Source organism: Microcaecilia unicolor, chromosome 2 (assembly GCF_901765095.1).
Source record: "Microcaecilia unicolor chromosome 2, aMicUni1.1, whole genome shotgun sequence".
In the NCBI taxonomy this organism is placed as follows: domain Eukaryota; kingdom Metazoa; phylum Chordata; class Amphibia; order Gymnophiona; family Siphonopidae; genus Microcaecilia; species Microcaecilia unicolor.
In genome coordinates this window covers 152,963,194-152,986,183 of record NC_044032.1, presented here as the reverse complement: position 1 = coordinate 152,986,183, position 22,990 = coordinate 152,963,194, and the positions used below count along the sequence as shown (strand labels likewise).

The 22,990-nt window shown below is 43.8% G+C and overlaps 1 protein-coding gene across 2 annotated transcripts in view; it reads right to left on the bottom strand.

Moving 5' to 3' along the window:
* Positions 1 to 22,990, bottom strand: part of LOC115463166 — a 222,051-nt gene that overhangs the window by 59,594 nt on the left and 139,467 nt on the right. For both annotated transcript variants that reach the window (XM_030193415.1, XM_030193416.1), the window contains exon 8: positions 7,870 to 8,100. In XM_030193415.1, coding sequence (XP_030049275.1) covers positions 7,870 to 8,100 — 231 coding nt within the window. The remainder of the gene's footprint in view (positions 1 to 7,869; positions 8,101 to 22,990) is intronic.

Genomic DNA, 22,990 nt, shown 5'->3' with positions numbered 1-22,990 from the left:
GAGTCACATGAACTGTGGAGGCCATATGGCCCAACAATCTCAACATCTGCCGAGCTGTGATCTGCTGGGACGCTCGCACCCGAGAGACGAGGGACAAGAAGTTGTTGGCTCTCGTCTCTGGGAGATAGGCACGAGCCGTCCGAGAATCCAGCAGAGCTCCTATGAATTCGAGTCTCTGTACTGGGAGAAGATGGGACTTTGGATAATTTATCACAAACCCCAGTAGCTCCAGGAGGCGAATAGTCATCTGCATGGACAGTAGAGCTCCTGCTTCGGATGTGTTCTTCACCAGCCAATCGTCGAGATAGGGGAACACGTGCACTCCCAGCCTGCGAAGCGCCGCTGCTACTACAGCCAAGCACTTCGTGAACACTCTGGGCGCAGAGGCGAGCCCAAAGGGTAGCACACAGTACTGGAAGTGACGTGTGCCCAGCTGAAATCGCAGATACTGTCTGTGAGCTGGCAGTATCGGAATGTGCATGTAGGCGTCCTTCAAGTCCAGAGAGCATAGCCAGTCGTTTTCCTGAATCATGGGAAGAAGGGTGCCCAGGGAAAGCATCCTGAACTTTTCCTTGACCAGATATTTGTTCAGGGCCCTTAGGTCTAGGATGGGACGCATCCCCCCTGTTTTCTTTTCCACAAGGAAGTAGCAGGAATAGAATCCCAGCCCTTCTTGCCCGGATGGCATGGGCTCGACCGCATTGGCGCTGAGAAGGGCGGAGATTTCCTCTGCAAGTACCTGCTTGTGCTGGAAGCTGTAGGATTGAGCTCCCGGTGGGCAATTTGTAGGTTTGGAGGCCAAATTGAGGGTGTATCCTTGCTGGACTATTTGAAGAACCCAACGGTCGGAGGTTATGAGAGGCCACCTTTGGTGGAAAACTTTCAACCTCCCCCCGACCGGCAGATCGCCCGGCACTGACACGTTGATGTCGGCTATGCTCTGCTGGAGCCAGTCAAAAGCTCGCCCCTTGCTTTTGCTGGGGAGCCGAGGGGCCTTGCTGAGGCGCACGCTGCTGACGAGAGCGAGCGCGCTGGGGCTTAGCCTGGGCCGCAGGCTGTCGAGAAGAAGGATTGTACCTATGCTTACCAGTAGGGAACAGCCTTCCTTCCCCCATAAAAACGTCTACCTGAGGAGGTAGATGCTGAAGGCTGCCGGCGGGAGAACTTGTCGAAAGCGGTATCCCGCTGGTGGAGCTGCTCTACCACCTGTTCGACTTTTTCTCCAAAAATATTGTCCGCTCGGCAAGGGGAGTCCGCAATCCGCTGCTGGATCCTATTCTCCAGGTCGGAGGCACGCAGCCATGAGAGTCTGCGCATCACCACACCTTGAGCAGCGGCCCTGGACGCGACATCAAAGGTATTATATACCCCTCTGGCCAGGAATTTTCTGCACGCCTTCAGCTGCCTGACCACCTCCTGAAATGGCTTGGCTTGCTCAGGAGGGAGCTTGTCCACCAAGCCCGCCAACTGCCGCACATTGTTCCGCATATGTATGCTCGTGTAGAGCTGGTAAGACTGGATTTTGGCCACGAGCATAGAAGAATGGTAGGCCTTCCTCCCAAAGGAGTCTAAGGTTCTAGAATCCTTGCCCGGGGGCACCGAAGCATGCTCCCTAGAACTCTTAGCCTTCTTCAGGGCCAGATCCACCACACCAGAGTCGTGAGGCAACTGAATGCGCATCAGCTCTGGGTCCTCATGGATCCGGTACTGGGACTCGATCTTCTTGGGAATGTGGGGATTAGTTAGAGGCTTGGTCCAGTTCGCCAGCAATGTCTTTTTTAGGACATGATGCATGGGTACTGTGGACGCTTCCTTAGGTGGAGAAGGATAGTCCAGGAGCTCAAACATTTCAGCCCTGGGCTCGTCCTCCACAACCACCGGGAAGGGGATGGCCGTAGACATCTCCCAGACAAAGGCCGCAAAAAACAGACTCTCAGGAGGAGAAAGCTGCCTTTCAGGGGAGAGAGTGGGATCGGAAGGAAGGCCATCAGACTCCTCGTCAGAGAAATATCTGATGTCCTCCTCCTCTTCCCACGAGGCCTCACCATCGGTATCAGACACAAGTTCATGAACCTGCGTCTGAAGCCGTGCCCGACTCGACTCCGTGGAAACATGGCCACGGTGGGAGCGTCGAGAGGTACACTCCCTCGCCCGCACCGGCGAAGCTCCCTCCGCCGACGGGGAGCCTTCCTGGGAGGCGACCACAGTCGGTACTGCAAGCGGCACCGATGTCGGAGACCTCACACCGGGCAAGGGGCCAGCCGGCGCCTCACTCGATGGTACCGGAGGCGCAAGCACCCCCGGTACCGGAGGGGAAGGGCGCAACAGCTCTCCCAGGATCTCTGGGAGAACGGCCCGGAGACTCTCGTGCAGAGCGGCTGTGGAGAAAGACATGGAAGCCGATGCAGGCGTCGAAGTCAGAGTCTGTTCCGGGCGTGGAGGCTGTTCCGGGCTGTCCAAAGTGGAGCGCATCGACACCTCCTGAACAGAGGGTGAGCGGTCCTCTCGGTGCCGACTCCCTCGGCGACCCAGAGCTCTCGGTACCGATGCGGGAAGGAGACCGGTGTCGATGCTTCTTTGACTTTTTCAAACGAAGCATGTCACCGGAACTTCCCGGTACCGACGAGGAGGACGTAGAATCCAACCGTCGCTTCCTCGGGGCCGAGGCCGAAGAAGGTCGGTCTCGGGGGGGATGTACCGCAGGAGCCCTCAGGGTAGGGGGAGACCCACCCGAAGGCTCACCGCCACCAGCAGGGGAATGGACAGCCCTCACCTGCACTCCAGTCGAAGCACCACCGTCCGTCGACATCAGCACTAGTGGAGGTCCCGGTACCACCGACGCCGACGCAGCCTTTCGATGTCTCGGTACCGACGATGCAGAGGGTCGATGCCTCGATGCAGTCGATGCCGAGGTCGAAGGTCTTGAAGCTGTCGACGTCGATGCACTCGATGCCCCCGGTGCTGTTGCCGACGAAGAGCCCAAGAACAACACGTTCCACTGGGCTAATCTCGCTACCTGAGTCCTTTTCTGTAAAAGGGCGCAAAGACTACAGGCCTGCGGGCGGTGCCCAGCCCCCAGACACTGAAGACACGACGCGTGCCTATCAGTGAGCGAGATTACCCGGGCGCACTGGGTGCACTTCTTGAAGCCGCTGGAAGACTTCGATGACATGGGCGGAAAACTCACGCCGGCGAAATCAAAACTCGTAATGGCGGTAAAGGCACCAAAAATAGGGAGAGAAAAAACCTGAACCGAGGCCTCAAATGGGCCTACCCCGAAAACGAAAGGAAACTTAGCGGGGCAAAAACTGGAAACACGGGAAAAAGGGGAAAAGACCGTAAAGGTCTTCTTCCAAGTTCTTTTCTTTTTTTTTTTTTAATCAAAACTCAAAGACGCGCGAGGGTCAACTTGAGGGGCGCGAAACGGCGCAAACACGACCGTCCCGAGCGCGAACAAAAGAAGACTGACGAACACGAGCCGGTTCGGGCGGGAAGACGGCCGCGCATGCGTGGTGCGCATCGGCGCGCGAGGACTAGCAAAGGCCTTTGCTAGTAAAGTGTTCCGATTGGAGGGGCTGCCGTGGACGTCACCCATCAGTGAGAACAAGCAGCCTGCTTGTCCTCGGAGAACGCATTTGACATTTACACGTCTTAGCATTTTACATAATTATTCCAATGTCATTTCCTGAAAATCAGCTTTTTAAACCTGGGTCTTTCCAAAAAAGTTTTCCTGTTTTGACGTCATTGACGTGGTTTTGCCGCCACGCCAGACTGCAGTGTAGAAATTTTATAATTCACGGGTAAGTCCAATATTCCAGATATCTCATTAAAAGTAGACACAAGAAATTTATTGTATACTTTACAGTCTCCGTGGTTGTTCTATTCATTTGGTTTTTCCGTTTCTTGGTATTTAAATTTTGGCGCCTAAGTTTCAGACAATGTCCGTAACTATCCATTTGGCTCTAACCACTAGCATATACGGCAGACACTGCCTTATGCATTTACACCTTGATATATATAGATTCTGTTGCATGACGCCGGCGTTTCATCACTAAATCTAACGTGGGCAGACAGCCACTGTCAATTTGCATTTACATCTTGGTATATATATAGATTCCTCAAGTCTGCTGCATGATGCCGGCATTCCATCACTAAATTTAACGCGGGCAGACAGTCACTGTCAATTTTTCCCTATCTACTCATACAGGCTTGTACAAATCATTTATTTTTTCAATGTAAATCAAAATGATATACTTCCATCTTTTCATTATCAGTTTTATTGTTTTCGTTTTTGTTTTATGTGAAAATAGAATTAACCACACTGTTTTCACAATTTTTATTGATTTCACTGCGTGCCCAATAAGGGTGCACTTAGTCTTGAAAAAATAAATTTTTAAATGCTTCAATTTCATTATTTATTTTCCATTTTTCATTTTAGAAGCCAAACAGCTACATTACTCTTGGTTAACCAACCAGCAACAACATAACAGGTAAAAAATTTCACACACAACCCATATATATATATATTAACTGATAATATAGATTTGTTCTTTATTATTACATCAAAATATATACCATTGACAATATAGCTTTGGCTGTTGGCTCTGCAGCCGCTCCTCCTCTTGCCTCTCATGTCGCTGCACTCCTCCGGGGTCTTACTCCAGGGGCAGTGACATGGAGGCGAGAGGAGGAGCGGCTGTAGAGCCGACAGCCAATGCCTGATGGCTGTCTGCGGTGCCGCGCTTGATGTTTAAAAACAATTATAGCTTTTTTTCTTTTTGTAGCAGCCGCTGCTGCTCAACAGGAGAAGCAGCAGCGGCCGGACAGCGTTACCAGTGGCAGCTATGGATGGCGGGGGGGGGGGGGGGTGATGTGCTTCGGGGGGAAGGGGTGTTTGATGTGTCGGGGGGGAGGGGGATGTCTGATGTGCCGGGAGGGGGAGCTTGGGTGATGCGCCGAGGGGATGTTTGAGCGGCGCACTCACAGCTGATTCCCAGGCAGGGGGAGGAGTAGGAAAACACGCGGAGCAACTTGCTCTGCATGTTTCCTTACTCCTCCCCCTGCCTGGGAACCAGCTGTGAGTGACGTCAGCCTGGCTACGGAGCCTAGCTCAGCAACACCAGGAGCCACAGACACAGGCAGCTACTTTAGAACGTTGGTGGTGAGAATTATTATATAGGATTGCACCAAAAATGGAAAGTAATATGAGAAAGTTCAACTTGAGGTTCTTGAATTTCCTGAGTGTGGTAGCAATGCCATCTAGAGAAATATTATAGAAATATATGATTGAAATTCTTAAAATACCATAAGAAGCTCTTCCATTGCTTAGCAAAGTTTATTATTTACCATCTAAAAGGTGGGTTCTCACCAAACAACATCACCGTGTGGAACCTTTACTTGTGTCACCAGATAATTTAAATATGGAGTTGTTGGAATCATTATTGGAATACATAGACAATCATGCAACTCTGCTGGATACCTTTGCAATTGAAATGCACAGAAATCCTATACTGACATTATTTTTCAACATAGAACTGAAAATGTTTTTGGGTCAGAAAATCTGGTGTTCCTGGATGTATGCAAAGAAACACAGCAACACCGCAAAGCAGTTCCTGTATCTGCACAGTAGGGTAGTGCAAAATGGTGGAATATTTTTTCTGTGTTTTCCTGTAAAATGTTTGTTCCTAGATACGAAATTCCTGATCTAATCAGGAAGTGCTAACTAAGTTGAATAGGTTCACCGTTTAATGAGCGGACATATTTAGAAGTTCCCACTATCAACAATAATTTGAAAGGCGGTGAAGTACTTACAAATCTTTAAATCCATATAATGTATACCTTACACTGGACAACAGGCAATTCAAACAAAGCATCAATGATTTTGAACACTTGCACATAAACACAAAGAGGAAAAAGCCTCAGTAGACCCCTGCTAGCTCATATAGTCATAGCCATTTGGGTTATTTTTTAATCCAAAAAATATAATCTGTTGTACTGTAAATTGTTTCCAAAAAGCTGTACTTAACTTATAAGTTCTACAACCACCGCTATAGTCTGACGGTGGCCAGTGTTTCATTTTCTGCTTCAGGGACTTGCGGCAGTCAATAAGCAGGAGCAAAACTTTTCAAAAACTCAGGGAGCCCTTCTTAATAACGCTCTCTCCAACTCAATGTTGTCAGTGAGAGCATTATTAAGAAGAGCTCCCTGAGTTTTTAAAAAGTTGTGTTCTTGCTTATAGGTGGGAAAATGTGGGATACAAATGCTACAAATAAAAAAATAAATAAAAATATTGACTGCCGTAAGTCCCTGAAGCACAGAACGATACGCTGATCACTGTCGGACTATAGCGGTGGTTGTAAAACTTACAAGTTAAGTATTGCCTTTTGGAAACTTTTTAGAAACAATTTGCAGTATATTATATTTGAATTAAAAAATCAAAACAGGTTTTTTTATGCCAATGATAGACAATGGAACCCCAAATGGCTATTACTATATGAGATAGCAGGGGTCTACGGAGGCTTTCTCCTCTTTGTGTTTATGTGCAAGTGTTCAAAATCATTGAAACTTTGTTTAAATTGCCTATTGTCCGGTGTAAGGTATAGATTGTATAGATTCAGAATATTTAGAAACATGCTAGGTTCCATTTACTTTATGTTTGTTTATTGCATTATATTAATATCCCTCCTTGGTTTTCTTGCTCACTTTCTTTTCTAGAGACTAAGAACCTAAGAACATAAACGCTGCTGAACTGGGACAGATCAAAGGTCCATTAAGCCCAATATCCTGTTTCCAACGGTAGCCAAACCGGGTCACAAGTACCTGGCAAGATCTCAAAACAGTACAATACATTTTAGGCTCCTTATCCTAGTAATGACTTATGGACTTTTCTTTTAGGAAGATATCCAAACCTTTTTTAAACCCTGCTAACTGCGTTTACCACATTCTCTGGCAACAAATTCCACAGTTTAATTAAACGTTGAGTGAAGAAATATTTTCTCTGATTTGTTTTATATTTACTACTTTGTAGCTTCATTGCTTGCCCCCCCCCCCCCCCCCCCCCCCCCCCAGTCCTTGAATTTTTGGAAAGAGTAAACAAGTGATTCACGTCTGCTCGGCCCACTCCACATTATTTTATAGACCTCTGTCACATCTCTCCTCAGTTGTCTTTTCTCCAAGCTAAAGAGTCCTAGATGCTTTAGCCTTTCCTCATAGGGAAGTCGTCTCATTCCCTTTATTATTTTTGTCACCCTTCTCTGTACCTTTTCTAATTTCACAATATCTTTTTTCAGATGCAGTGACCAGAACTGCACACAGTATTCGAGGTGCGGCTGTACCATGGAGCGATACAAAGGCATAATAACATCCTCATTTTTCTTGTCCATTCTTTTCCCAATAATACCTAACATTCTATTTGCTTTCTTTGCCGCCGCTGCACACTGAGAAGAGGGTTTCAACGTATCGTCAACGATGAAACTTAGATCCTAATGTGGAACCTTACAGCATGTAACTATACTTTGGGTTCCTCTTTCCCACATGCATCACTTTGCATTTGGTCACATTAAACGTCATCTGCCATTTGGATACTCAGTCTCCCAGTCTCCTAAGGTCCTCTTGCAGTTTTTCACAATCCTCTTGCGATTTAACAACGTTGAATAACTTGTTATCATCAGCAAATTTAATTACCTCACTAGTTATTTCCATATCTATATCATTTAAATAATATGTTTAAAAGCAGTGGTCCCAGTACAGACCCCTGCGGCACTCCACTATCTACTCTTCTCCATTGAGAACACTGACCAATTAACCCTACTCTCTGCTTGCTTATTATTATTACCCTTTATTCTTAAAACATCTTAAATTTGAACTTACCCAAGGTGCAGAAGGCATTATCAGTGTCAACGTAAGCAAATCTCTGCAACATTCTTCCAAGGACTGATTACATGTGGTCACATGATTAATCAACCTAGCATAAACAGCAGTTGGTAGTATAGCATGAGCTTGCTCCACAGACCTCTGATCTGGGGCAAGAATGAAACTCAGCGTTTGCCTCATGCTGTGTAGGTGTCTGAACAACTTGCTAAGCTTTTCCTCAAGAGCAGCCTGTAAACAAAAATGATAGAAAAAAAACTGTAAACATAGTGAAATAGAAATAGTTTTATTATATAGAAAGGCTACAAAGCCTAGTTTCAGCACTTGCAAGGATAACCACAAATATGTTGATCTTCTAAAAAAAAAATGACCTCCTGATCATTAAGAAATCTGTCAAACTTAAGACACTCTGCCTTAAATTTCCAAAATCACTACTACTACTACTTAACATTTCTAAAGCGCTACTAGGGTTACGCAGCGCTGTACAATTTAACATGGAAGGACAGTCCCTGCTCAAGGAGCTTACAATCTAAAAGACAGGTGTACAATCTAAAGACAAGTGTACAATCTAAAAGACAGGTGTAAATCTAGAGACAAGTGTACAATCTAAAAGACAGGTGTAAATCTAGAGACAAGTGTACAATCTAAAAGACAAGTATAGAGAAATACTATATTTCTCGAAAGGTTAGGTGCCGAAAGCAGCATTGAAGAGGTGAGTTTTAAGCAGAGATTTGAAGATGGGTAGGGAGGGGGCTTGGCGTAGGGGTTGAGGAAGATTGTTCCAGGCATAGGGTGAGGCAAGGCAGAATGAGCGGAGCCTGGAGTTGGCAGTGGTGGAGAAGGGTACAGAAAGAAGGGATTTGTCCTGTGAGCGGAGGTTACGGGTGGGAACATAGGGGGAGATGAGGGTAGAGAGGTAGTGAGGAGCCGCAGACCGGGTGCATTTGTAGGTGAGGAGGAGAAGCTTGAATTGTATGCGGTAACTGATCGGAAGCCAGTGAAGTGATTTGAGGAGAGGGGTGATATGAGTATATCGGTTCTGGCGGAATATAAGACGTGCGGCAGTGTTCTGAATGGATTGAAGGGGGAATAGATGGCTAAGTGGGAGGCCGGTGAGGAGTAAGTTGCAGTAGTCAAGGCGAGAGGTAATGAGAGCGTGGACGAGAGTTCGTGTGGTGTGCTTAGAAAGGAAAGGGCGAATTTTGCTGATGTTGAAGAGGAAGAAGCGACAGGTTTTGGCAGTCTGCTGGATATGCGCAGAGAAGGAGAGGGAGGAGTCGAAGATGACTCCAAGGTTGCGGGCAGATGGGACGGGGAGGATGAGGGTGTTATCAACTGAGATAGAGAGTGGAGGAAGAGGAGAAGTGGGTTTAGGTGGAAAGACGAGGAGCTCAGTTTTGGACATGTTCAGCTTCAGGTGGCGGTTGGACATCCAGGCAGCAATGTCGGATAAGCAGGCCGATACCTTGGCCTGGGTCTCCGTGGTGATGTCTGGTGTGGAGAGATATAGCTGGGTGTCATCAGCATAAAGATGATACTGAAAACCATGAGATGAGATCAGTGAGCCTAGGGAAGAGGTGTAGATTGAGAAGAGAAGGGGTCCAATTGTGGATTCTACAATATGTGTTGAGAAAGCATGATATGAAAAACATAGCAAAGCTGAGTGACTTTATATTTATTTATAAATACTTGATATACTGCCCTTCGCACTATGTTAGCAAAGTGCTTTACAAATAAAAGGCTCAAGAGAGAACCAGAAGAAAAAAAACCCTAATTAAATACTTGCTGAAAGAGCTAGGTTTTGAGTACCTTTTTGAATGTGCTGATTCCAATCTTAATTCAAGTGGTAGAAAGTTCCGGAGCTTAGGTGCAGCATATGCATAGGTGGTTTCTCGAGTAATAAGAACATAAGAGTTGCCATACAGGGACAGAACGAAGGTCCATCAAAACCAGTTTCCTGTTTCCAATAGTGGCCAATCCAAGTCACAAGTACTTGACAAGATCCCAGAACAGTAAAACAGACTTTATGCTGCTTATCCTAGAAATAATCGGTGGTTTTTCAAAAGTCCATTTAACAATGGCTTAAGGACTTTTCTTTTAGGAAATTATACAAACCTTTTTTTAAACCCTGCTATGCTAACTGCTTTTACCACATTCTCTGGCAATGAATTCCAAAGTTTAATTACACCTTGAGTGAAGAAATATTTTCTCCGGTTTGTTTTAAATTTACTACTAAGTAGATTCATTGCGTGCTCCCTAGTCCTAGAATTTTTGGAAAAAGAAAACAAGCGATTCACATCTACCCGTTCCAGATGACAGATGGAGGGGGAATGTGCAAAAGAGACTGTAACAAATATGAAAACAAAGATCAAAGCAGAAATGGAGACTGATTGCTTGCTTCTTAAATAAGAACAGCCTTGCACAAGGAAAAAAAAGTTAAAACTTCTAAACAACCAGAGTATCAAAAAAACAAAAATGAATAAGAACATATTTCCTTCTTGTTTCAAGCTTTAGGCAGCTGAACACACAACCTCTGGACAGCAGGATTTTAGTTATTACCAAGCGAGGAAGATCATTGCTAAAGCTTTGATACTGTATCAATTTTGGAAACTGAACCCAGAGAAGGAATATGATACTCAGCTCACTTTCTAGAAGCTTTTGGAAGCACTGCACAGCACCTACATTTGTCTTCCTACTTGTTGAAGGACCTGGTCAGTCTAATATGTACAGCTTATAGAATTTAACTCCAAGCGTAGGTGAGTGAGAATGAAATAATATGCATCCTGCTGTCCTTGGAAAACATCTGCTACAAATGAGTAACTTTGGTTTCTATGAGGACAAGCAGGAAGATGTATTCTTACAGACGGGATGCTCTAGATATTCAGGCTGCCTTAAAGACATAACAGGGCCAGCAACAGGAATGGACAACAGAATTGTGGAATTAGTTATAAGTACCTTTTGTATTTATATCCATTTATATTCCTTCATAATTTCTTTTCTTTTTATTTTGGCAGCCTGGAACTAAAAGGAAAAAAAAAGCCCTGGGGGGGAGGGGGCAGAGTTGAATTTGACACCTCATATAGATTCTAAAGGACTGTCTGACAAAACTGACTGTTGCATCAGGAGTCCTGTTCCAAACAACAGTGAGAAATGAATGTGTGGACTAAAAGTCCAAATTACAGCACTGTAAATTTCCTATATGGAGGCTGATCCCAGGTGGGATACCGAAGTTGTCATGGCTTTGACATTATGAACAGTGACATGACCCTTCAGAGTAATCCCAGCCTGGGTATAAGGAAAGAAAATGCAGTCTGCTAGCCAATTAAGCAGTATGTTTGCCAACTGCAGCCCCCAATCCTATCATGGTTTTCTGGTCCAGCTTGATTTTTACGAGAGTTTTCTCTATGAAAGGCACTGGAGGATACGCATACAGAAGACCCTGTCCCAATGAAAGAAAAAGGCATTCAAAGCAACTGCCATGTAATCCCATTCTGAAGCAGAACTGAGGGACCTTCCTGAACACAAACATAAGCGTTGCCATACTGGGACAGTCCGAAGGTCCATCAAGCCCAGCATCCTGATTCTAACAGTGGCTAACCCAGGTTACAAAAACCTGGCAAGATCCCAAAACACTACAATACATTTTATGTTGCTTATCTTAGCAGTGGATTTCCCCCAAGTCCGTCTTAATAATAGCTTATGGACTTTTCTTTTAAGCAGTTATCCAAACCTTTTTTAAACCCTGCTACGCTAACTGTTTTTACCACATTCTTTGGCAAAGAATGCCAGAGTTTAATTACATGTTGAGTGAAGAAATATTTTTTTCCAATTTGTTTTAAATGTACTACTTTGTAGCTTCATTGCGTACCCCCTAGCCCTTATATTTTTGGAAACAGTAAACAAGTGATTCACCTCTATCTGTTCCACTCCACTCATTATTTTATAGACCTCTATCATATCTCCCCTCAGCCGTCTTTTCTCCAAGCTGAAGAACATTAGCTGTTTTAGCCTTTCCTCATAGGGAAGTCGTCCCATCCCCTTTATCATTTTCATTGCCCTTCTCTGTACCTTTTCTAATTCCACTATATCTTTTTTGAGATGTGGTGACCAGAACTGCACACAGTATTCAAGACAAGGTTGCACCATGGAGCGATTCAAAAGCATTATAAAGTCCTCATTTTTGTTTTTCATTCCTTTCCTAATAACACCTAACATTCTATTTGCTTTCTCAGCCGCCGCCGAATACTGAGCAGAGGGTTTCAATGTATCATCAACGACGACACCTACATCCCTTTCCTGGTCAGTGACTCCCAACGTGGAACCTTGCATCACGTAACTATCTATAGTGAGAGATCCTCTTTCCTACATGCATCATTTTGCACTTCCTCACAGTAAACGTCATCTGCCATTTGGATGCCCAGTCTCCCAGCCTTGTAAGGTCCTCTTACAATTTTTCACAATCCTCCTGCGACTTAACTACTTTGAATAACTTTGTATCATCAACAAATTTAAATACCTCACTAGTTACTCCCATCTCTAGGTTATTTATAAATATGTTAAAAGGCAGCAGTCCCACCACATACCCCTGGGGAACCCCAATAACTACCCATCTCCATTGAGAATACTGACCATTTAACCCTACTCTCTGTTTTCTATCTTTTAACCAGTTTTTAATCCATAATAGGACACTACCTCCTATCCCATGACTTTCCAATTTCCTCTGGAGTCTTTCATGAGGTACTTTGTCAAACGCCTTTTCAAAATCCAGATACACAATATCAACTGGCTCACCTTTATCCACGTTTGTTCATCCCTTCAAAGAAATGTAATAGATTGTTGAAGCAAGATTTCCCTTCACTTAATCCATGTTGGCTTTGTTGCATTAATCCATGCTTTTGAATATGCTATGTAATTTTGTTCTTTATAATAGTCTCTACCATTTTGCCCGGCACCGACGTCAGGCTCACCGGTCTATAATTTCCTGGATCTCCTGTGGAACCTTTTTTTAAAAATCGCCGTTACATTGGCCACCCTCCAATCTTCCAGTACAACGCTCGATTTTAAAGATAAATTACATATTACTAACAATAGTTCCGCCAGTTCATTTTTCAACTTTATTTTAATAAATCAATTTCACAAAGAAACTAGAAATTTTCAAAAATACAATAAGAAAATGATCATAAGTAACAAAATAAACATTTCAAGCCCATATCTAAGGGAGCAAAAGCAAGTCTAATTACAAGAAAAAAAAAATCAAAGAATGCAGTACAATACAATATAAGTGCTGACTAAATAGTTACAACTCATCCTCTACCCTGACTATTCCCTATGGTCAATTCTTTCTCACATAAGAATTTTTCAATTGAACAGAGTCAAACACATAATTCTGTCCCTGAAACAGCATCAAACACTTGCATGGGAACTTAAAAAAAAAAAAAGTAGCGACCAATAAACAGAGAAGTGGCTTCAGATGAAGAAATTTTTTCTGTCTGCCTGAGTGGCCCTAGCCACATCAGGAAAGATTCTCACTTTTTGACCACAAAATAATGCATCCTTATTCTTAAAGCAAGCACGTAAAATCAAAAATTTACCTGATTCTGATCTAAAGGTAACTAACAGGATTGCACGATGCAAAAACTCATCTTGAGATGTCTCAAGAAAACTTACAGGCTTATTTTCGAAAGAGATGGGCGCCCATCTTTCGACACAAATCGGGAGATGTGCGTCCTTCTCTCAGGGTCGCCCAAATCAGCATAATCAAAAGCCGATTTTGGCCGTCCCCAACTGCTTCCTGTCGCGGGGAAAACCAAAGTTCACGGGGTGGTGTCGGAGGCGTAGCGAAGGCAGGACTGAGGCGTGCCTAACAGATGGGCGTCCTTGAGCGATAATGGAAAAAAGAAAGGCGTCCCTGACGAGCACTTGGCCGACTTTACTTGGTCCATTTTTTCTTACGACCAAGCCTCAAAAAGGTGCCCGAACTGACCAGATGACCACCGGAGGGAATTGGGGATGACCTCCCCTGACTCCCCCAGTGGTGACTAACCCCCTCCCACCCTCAAAAAAACAACTTTAAAAACTTTTTTTGCCAGCCTGAAATGTCATACTCAGGTCAATCGCAGCAGTATGCAGGTCCATGGGAGGGGAGGTGTGTGTGTGTCAGCGGAGGCACAGCGAAGGCGTGAATGTCCTTCTTTCAAACATTTTGGATGTCCTGAACTGCCCCCCCCCCCCCCCCCCACAGTGACGGCCAAATTTCAAGGGAGTGGAGTGGAGGAGTGGCCTAGTGGTTAGAGCACTGGTCTGGTGGCCGGTTTAAATCCCACTGCTGCTACTTGGTTGTAGACGGCAATTTATTTAAGGTTGTAGGCGGTTATTATACACGCAGCTTGTCTGCATGTATGAAGCAGTCTTTGGCACGCGCAGAGCAGCCACGCATAACACTTGGCTGCTCTGCATTGGCTTCCCCTCCTTAGGAAGGAAATTGTGTGCAAATGAGCTAACAGTGAGCAGCTCATTTGCATGTGATTTCCTTCACGCATGCCCGTTCCTTTCCAAATCGCTAAGGGATCAGTAAGGGAAGGGCTTTTTCCGTTCAGTTAGTGTATCTGGCTGAAGGTAAGGGAGCTATGTACCTGGAAGCAATTTGTGAAGTCCACTGCAGTGCCCCCTAGGGTGCCTGGTTGGTGTCCTGGTATGTCAGGGGGACCAGTGCACTACGAATGCTGGCTCCTCCCAAGACCAAATAGCTTGGATTTGGTCATTTCTGAGATGGGCGTCCTCGCTTTCCATTATCGCCGAAAATCAGAAACAACCAATTCCTGGGGACGACCATTCCTATGGTCGACATAAATTTGCTGATTTGGGCATCCCCGACCGTATTATCGAAACGAAAGATGGACGCCCATCTTGTTTCCATAATAAGGGTTTCCCCGCCCCTTACTGGAGCCGTCCTGTGAGGACATCCCCAGGAAAACTTGGGCATACCTTTCGAATATGCCCCTCTTAGTAAGATCAAAATCAGTGGCAGAGTCTAACACATCCAGTGCTTCCCCTTCAGGTTTATGAGAAACTTTCTTTTGAGGTATATAATATAGGTTAGATAATTGAAGAGAATCAGCTACAGAGAGCAGCAACACCTCCTTCAAATATCTGTGGAATAGAATTTCAGGAGAAAACAAATGAGAAATAGGAAAATTAAGTATTCTTAAATTCCTAGCTGTACACATATTCTCTAAAGACTCACATCTATTGTGTATTAAAATACTATCCTTGATGCCCATAACAGATGTTGACTGTAGTGTTGCCACTTTAGGTTCCAATCCTTCCAGGCGCCTTGCACAGTCTAATACACTTGCATCTAATTGTTGAAGTTTCATAGTTGCCTGCTCTGAATAATCACATCATTGAGTAACAGAGCTCTTAAACATAGTCTCAACTCTAGTAACCAATTTCCACACATCCAATAATGTTACCTCAGCCAAGCCTGCTCAAACAGCCCAGCCTCAAGGGCAGGATGAAGAACAGGATCTGGAAACTGAACAGTTGAACTAGTTCCAAGAGGAGACACAGCCATTCCGAGCTCATGTTCTAAAACACCGGGGGAGTCTAATTTTTGGTCCTCAATTTGGGACTATACATTTAAATGCTAAAAATTAATTCGATCAAAAGAAGTTCAAATAATACTGGACTAGTAGAAACACTAACCTAATCTCATATATGGGATGAGTACAAAACTTATAGGCTAAAGTTTTGTACTGGCAAACAGAGTACTGAAAACTTTGACTTGTGCACAAGAATTCATTTTAGAACGGGTGCCCACTAATTGTCATAACAAATTTAAGACTTGGTTAGATTTGCCACAGATTTTCAGGAATTTACAGTGGGACATCTTTTGTATTTACAGCGGGGCATCAACCAGGTAGTTATGTCAGCATGAGAAATGGGACAACTGACATCAGCCGAAGTGAAGTTTTTGATACCTAATTCTCGTAGGACACAGATTTTTTTATACAGTACCTTAAGTCCACAAGTCTGTTGTTTCTCCTCTGGGCCACCCCACTGTGGTCTTGCGGGGAACAGTTATGGAGCCATTGTCCCAATTTTTGGATTTATTTTTGTAACCAGTGGTAGAGATATCAATATCATACATAAAGGATACCTCTCCATTTTTAAGGAAATTACAAGATCTTACGTGTATTATGTCAGATATGTTATTAGTGACTTTAGATTTGAAAGCTTTGTATTCTAATATTCCTCAGCAGGCCTCCATTCAAGTATTACAGGCAGTATTGGAACGTCAGACTGTGGAGCCATGAGTTTCAACAACTTTTTTGGTGTCCTTAGCTGAACTTATACCGGGAAGCAATTATTTTACGTTTGAGGGGGTTTTCTATCTACAGACTCATGACATTGCCATGGGCACTACAGCTGCACTGAGCACTGCCAACTTATATGTAAGTGTTTTTGAAGATGATAAATTACATAAATCTCAATAGTTTCAGGATGTTGTGGTTTGGTATTGTTTCATTGATGACCTGTTTTTGGTCTGGAATGACACTGTTCAACAGCTAAAGTCATTAGAGTGGTTGTTCACTCTTGATGTTCAATTGAATTTTAATGCAGTACCATCATATTTCATTTTTAGATATCAAAGTATATAAGGATGGGTACATTCTAAGCACAACAGCATTTAGAAAACCGACTGATCAGAACACTTTATTGGAATTTGGTAGCCACCATCCTTAAAGACTAAAAGGTTCTATACCTATAGGGCAGTTTCTCCATTTACGTTGGATATGCTCCACTAATGAAGAGTTCAAGAGCTAAGCAAGATTGCTGGCAGAGTGTTTACAAGAGCGTGGTTATCCTTACAGGATTATCAAGAGAACTTACAAAAGGGTGAGGTTTGCCCAATGCTCTTTACTTTTATTGGATAAGGCTCCAAAAAGTATGGAACGTTTCATTTGTGTGTTGAAATTTTCAACTTTTGTACCTCAAATATCATGGATCTTACAGAAACATTGGTATATTTTATTTTTATATCAGAGGTTGAAACAACTTCTGTGTATAGCTTATACATGTAGTTATAATTTATGTGATAAGGTGGTTCACATGTCAAATCAATATAAACACTGAATTATAAGAGACTGTAGGACTTGAGCCTGTAGTCAATGTGGGTTTTGCCAACAAACTCTGGAGTATAAACAATGGGCCTACCCAGACACCAAAAATGTATATGACATAGGAACGTTCACTACTTGTAAATCCACATTTGTCATATATGTCATCTTGTGTCTGTGTGGTAAAATGTATGTAGGCAGAACCACTAGGCAGGTGAAAGTTCGCCTTATTGAACATAAAAGCAGAATACATGCCTCTATGGCTCCTCTGGTACTGAACTATATGGACTCGAAACACAGTTTTGAGGATTTGCCTTGGTTTATCACTGACCGGGTGGTCCCGACTACAGGAACAGGAGACTTAGAATCAATCCTTGCAAGATGAGATCAAAATTAGATTTTTGAATTGAATATGGTCATTTCATATGGTCTGAATTAAGTCAGTGAACAAAATTGCATTATGTAGGGATCTGGTTTGACAACAAATTTGTTTTAATTAGTAAAGGTTTATATGGGGTAAGAGGATAAATAATTAGGGTATTTTCTGCGAAGATCTTTTACAGTCTCAAGGTCCCTTTTCATTTTTGTATATATCTATATTTTTATGTATAGTTCAGCATTTAAGATGTTCAGGATTTTGTCATCTATAAAGTTGAGTGAATCTAATAGTGATGTCAGCTATGACATTTCATATAGAGCAGTCTGGGAACTTTTAAAATAAATGCTAAAGAGCCATGTTTTTTTAGGACCACACTCAACAGTACAGACAGCTGATTTTGTTTTTTCCATTTAATTAAGCATACTGTCTTCAGCTCCAAGGTTGGGACATAAAAGCTTGCTCTGCACTTTCGCTGATGTCACATGCTGCGCTATTTAAACATAGAACCTAGTGGTGCATTGCATAAGGCACAAGCCGAAGGCATGCTTCTTAATGTAGCGAGTATGGAGAGATTATTTTTCAACTTGAGTGTTGCCTGCATTAAGATAATTTTTTTTAGACTTACATAACTTGTTTTTTAAATTAGTTTTACTATGTGTTTTGCTGAAGTGGATACCTACAATATTATACCAGTTGAAATTTCTTCTAGGCCTAATCTTGGTAGGAGAGGTTCTAGAATATATAGGCCTCAAGTTTTGATACCTGTTCCTCCTAAGAAAATCAGGTCTTCCTTGCAAGTTATTGGCAAGTTGATAAATGATAGAGCTGTGAGTAAAAACGTTTGATATCCGTGATTGGATAGTTCATAATAGGTTGGATTTTTTATGTTTAACAGAAAAGTAGCTAGTAGAGGGAGACTATGGGGCTCATTTTCAATGCACTTAGACTTACAAAGTTCCATAGGTCACTATCCAGCTTATAATCGAAAGACAAAAACGCCTATATTGCGACCTAAATCGGGAGATAGGCGTTTATCTCCCAAAAACGAATAACGCGGTATAATCGAAAGCCGAACTTGGACGTTTTCAACTGCACTCCATCGCGGAAGCGTACAAAGTTGACGGGGGCGTGTCGAAGGCGTGGTGAAGGCGGAACTGGGGTGTGGTTATCGGCCGATCAGAGATGGGTGCCTTTCGCCCATAATGGGGAAAAAATATGCGTTTTTAGCGAGAATTTAGGGCACTTTTCCTGGACCCTGTTTTTCCACGAATAAGGCCCCCAAAAGTGCCTTAAATGACCAGATAACCACTGGAGGGAATCGGGGATGACCTCCCCTGACTCCCCCAGTGGTCACAAACCCCCTCCCACCACAAAATATGCCGTTTCACAACTGTTTATTTTCACCCTCAAATGTCATACCCACCTCCCTGGCAGCAGTATGCAGGTCACTGGAGCAGTTATTAGGGGGTGCAATGGACTTCAGGCAGGTGGACCCAGGCCCATCCCTCCCCCACCTGTTACAATTGTGCTGCTTAATGCTTATTAGTCGTCCAACCCCCAAACCCACTGTACCCACATGTAGGTGCCCGCCTTCACCCCTTAGGGCTATAGTAATGGTGTACACTTGTGGGCAGTGGGTTTTGAGGGGGATTTGGGGGGGCTCAACACACAAGGGAAGGGTACTATGCACCTGGGAGCTCTTTTACCTTTTTTTTTGTTTTTGTAAAAGTGCCCCCTAGGGTGCCCGGTTGATGTCCTGGCATGTGAGAGGGGACAGTGCACTACGAATCCTGGCCCCTCCCACGAACAAATGCCTTGGATTTATTCGTTTTTGAGCTGGGCGCTTTCATTTTCCATTATCGCTGAAAAACAAAAACGCCCAGCTCACAAATTGTCGAATAAAACATGGACGTCTATTTTTTTTTTCGAAAATACGGTTTGGTCCGCCCCTTCACGGACCCGTTCTCGGAGATAAACGCCCATGGAGATAGACGTTTTCGTTCAATTATGCCCCTCTATGTATCCCCTAGCCAGCTTTGTCCTACAGATTATTTCTTTGCTAATAAACCACAGAGTTTAAGAAGGGGTTGAGGACTTGCTTTCATTTATCACTCACATTTGATGTTTACACAAGTTTTTGTTAGTCATTTTAATTCTACTGAGTGTTTAATAGTTGGGTCAAAAATATTATTTGGGTTGCTAATTCTTATAGTGTGTTGTCCTCCAAATGCTCACTTAGAGCATATTTATTCATTTCTTGAATTTATTTCAATTGTCTTTGAATTGTGGTAAATTTTAATTTTAGATTTTAACATGCCTCTCAGTTCAGTGAAGAATAATGTACATGCTCTATTTATGGATACCATGGAAATTCTTGGTTTTAGTCCAAAAGTACATTCCCCCACTCACTAAGAGGGAAACATTCCAGATCTGTTTTTTGTTTCTCAAGAACTGAGTACTGGTTGGGTTTCTTTATCATCAGATCCTGTATTTTGGTTAGATCATTTTTTTCTTTCATATTCCTGTATTATAGAAGGGATGCCTTTCAACAGTGAAAAAAAGCAGATCCAGCTGATAATCTATAAAGCAATATTTTTTGGATTCCGACTTAAAAATAGCGTCTCTTTTATGCCTAATATTTTAGATTTTGATCTTGAGGAAGATAAATGGTTTAATGCTTTAAAATTAGTAACAGATGACTTGTTAAAAGTGGTAGAAATATTCAGTTCTCTAGTGTCCAGAAATAAATGGTATCATTCAGGCTTATTTTTGTTAAGGCGGCAGCTTTGCCAGCTAGAACATAAATGCCCAAGAGCTTAGAGATAAATGTAACGTTAAAAAGTTTTACTATTCAGAAGTGCTTCACAGTAAAAGGGACTATATTAATGATAAACTACATAAAGCCAATAATAACCCACACATTCTTTTTAAGGTAGTTCACAATTTGGCTTCTTCAGATGTGCAAGTTGCAAACGTATCATTAACCTCATCTGAATTCGCTGACTCAAACTGGGAAGGCAGCACCTTTGCACTCCCCTTTTATGCCAAATCATACACAACATATACCCACACTTGACAAGTTATCCGAGAAGAATGGAATTATGGCCGAAGCATTCTACAACTTATCCAATGCAAATATATTCACATTAACAATCAATTTTATTCATATATACATCTTACAGTAATAAGCAATCAGATATATGACTTGATTTCTATTTATATTATTTTGGGCAAAGTGGCTTAGCCTTTTGAATCACATAGATTCATCTATTTCTGCCTTAGTCACAATGTAGAATTTCTGTTCCATTTGAGGCATGTACTGCCGACGTACCTAGGCGCTAACATCTCAGCTTTACTCAGGGGATTGCCATAAAAGCATCTTCCACTTCGCAACCGTTTACTGTCTTTCTTGAAGCCTTCAGCCTCCCATTCCGTCCAAGTGTGAGGTATGCACCACTGATTATCTGTTTCTCTGGCACTGCCCCCCCCTCCCGGTACAAGAGGGGAACTGCCCTTAGCCTTAGACATCTTCCATGCCATTGCTAGCATGTGACAACTACTTGACCGTTGACCTTTCTTTTGTCTGATATATACTGCTGTATACTCTATCAGGCTAGGACCCACTGCCACAGACCGAGACAGCAACACTTCCGTTGTCACGGTCTCCCCACCAACTTCCTACTAGCTGTGGCCACTTCCACTCTGATGCTTATATGTGTACTGCAACAAAAACCCCAGTTAGTCATAGCCTGCGATAGGTGGCTCTCACCTATGTATATATCTTCCTAAGAGGACTTAGCACCTTCCTAAGAGGACTTAGCCCCTAATGGTTTGAGTAAGGATGTGTGACTATCTCACTATTCCTGTTTTTATGGACATCTGTGGGTGGCAGGGTGTAGCCTGGCCCTTTGTGCACCAGCATCCCAGTTTTTATTTCTTATCCTCCCATCATGGAACTAGCTACAGAACTACTTGTACAGCATCACCAGATCCTATGGGAATCTGTCTACCTATGCAAGTCAGTGCACATAACTCAAGCGTCCTTTGTTAGTGTGATGCATTACTCCGCTTCAAAATGAGTCTCTTGAAATGCATACCAGACTGCAACATAAGACTGGGCTTTTCTGCTGCCCATACACACATCAGCTTCCAGCCTATGTCCTCTGTTCCAAGTTTTTAGTCCGGTATACACCACGTCTCACATGCATCCTTGTACTGATAATTAATTCCAATTATGCTTGCCTGACATCTAATATATGATGGGTTCACATCCTTGCAATCTGTGTAAACCTTTCGGGAAGCTGAATGGGAGAACAGTCGATTGCCCTGAGGTTCCATAAGCCTGCAGATTATAACCGAATGTCACGAGGAAAGAGCCATATATTGCGTTAGTTGTTTTACAGGCTGTGATGGCTTGACTCTAATCCCAAACTGACAATCTGCTTGCTTCCGAGACTTGCTGCCAGTACTTCCATGGAGAATACAGTGAATGATACATACCTGTAGCAGATGTTCTCCGAGGACAGCAGGCTGATTGTTCTCACGACTCGACTGGGTGACGTCCGCGGCAGCCCCCACCAACCGGAAAGAAGCTTCGCGGGACGGTCGGCACGCAGGGCACGCCCACCGCGCATGCGCGGCCGTCTTCCCGCCCGTGCGCGACCGCTCCCGCCAGTTGAATGACTAGCAAAAGATGAAACACACAACTCCAAAGGGGAGGAGGGAGGGTAGGTGAGAACAATCAGCCTGCTGTCCTCGGAGAACACCTGCTACAGGTATGTATCATTCACTTTCTCCATGGAAGTACTGGCAGCAAGTCTCGGAAGCAAGCAGATTGTCAGTTTGGGATTAGAGTCAAGCCATCACAGCCTGTAAAACAACTAACGCAATATATGGCTCTTTCCTCGTGACATTCGGTTATGATCTGCAGGCTTATGGAACCTCAGGGCAATCGACTGTTCTCCCATTCAGCTTCCCGAAAGGTTTACACAGATTGCAAGGATGTGAACCCATCATATATTAGATGTCAGGCAAGCATAATTGGAATTAATTATCAGTACAAGGATGCATGTGAGACGTGGTGTATACCGGACTAAAAACTTGGAACAGAGGACATAGGCTGGAAGCTGATGTGTGTATGGGCAGCAGAAAAGCCCAGTCTTATGTTGCAGTCTGGTATGCATTTCAAGAGACTCATTTTGAAGCGGAGTAATGCATCACACTAACAAAGGACGCTTGAGTTATGTGCACTGACTTGCATAGGTAGACAGATTCCCATAGGATCTGGTGATGCTGTACAAGTAGTTCTGTAGCTAGTTCCATGATGGGAGGATAAGAAATAAAAACTGGGATGCTGGTGCACAAAGGGCCAGGCCAGGCCAGTACTTCCATGGAGAATACAGTGAATGATACATACCTGTAGCAGGTGTTCTCCGAGGACAGCAGGCTGATTGTTCTCACGACTCGACTGGGTGACGTCCGCGGCAGCCCCCACCAACCGGAAAGAAGCTTCGCGGGACGGTCGGCACGCAGGGCACGCCCACCGCGCATGCGCGGCCGTCTTCCCGCCCGTGCGCGACCGCTCCCGCCAGTTGAATGACTAGCAAAAGATGAAACACACAAC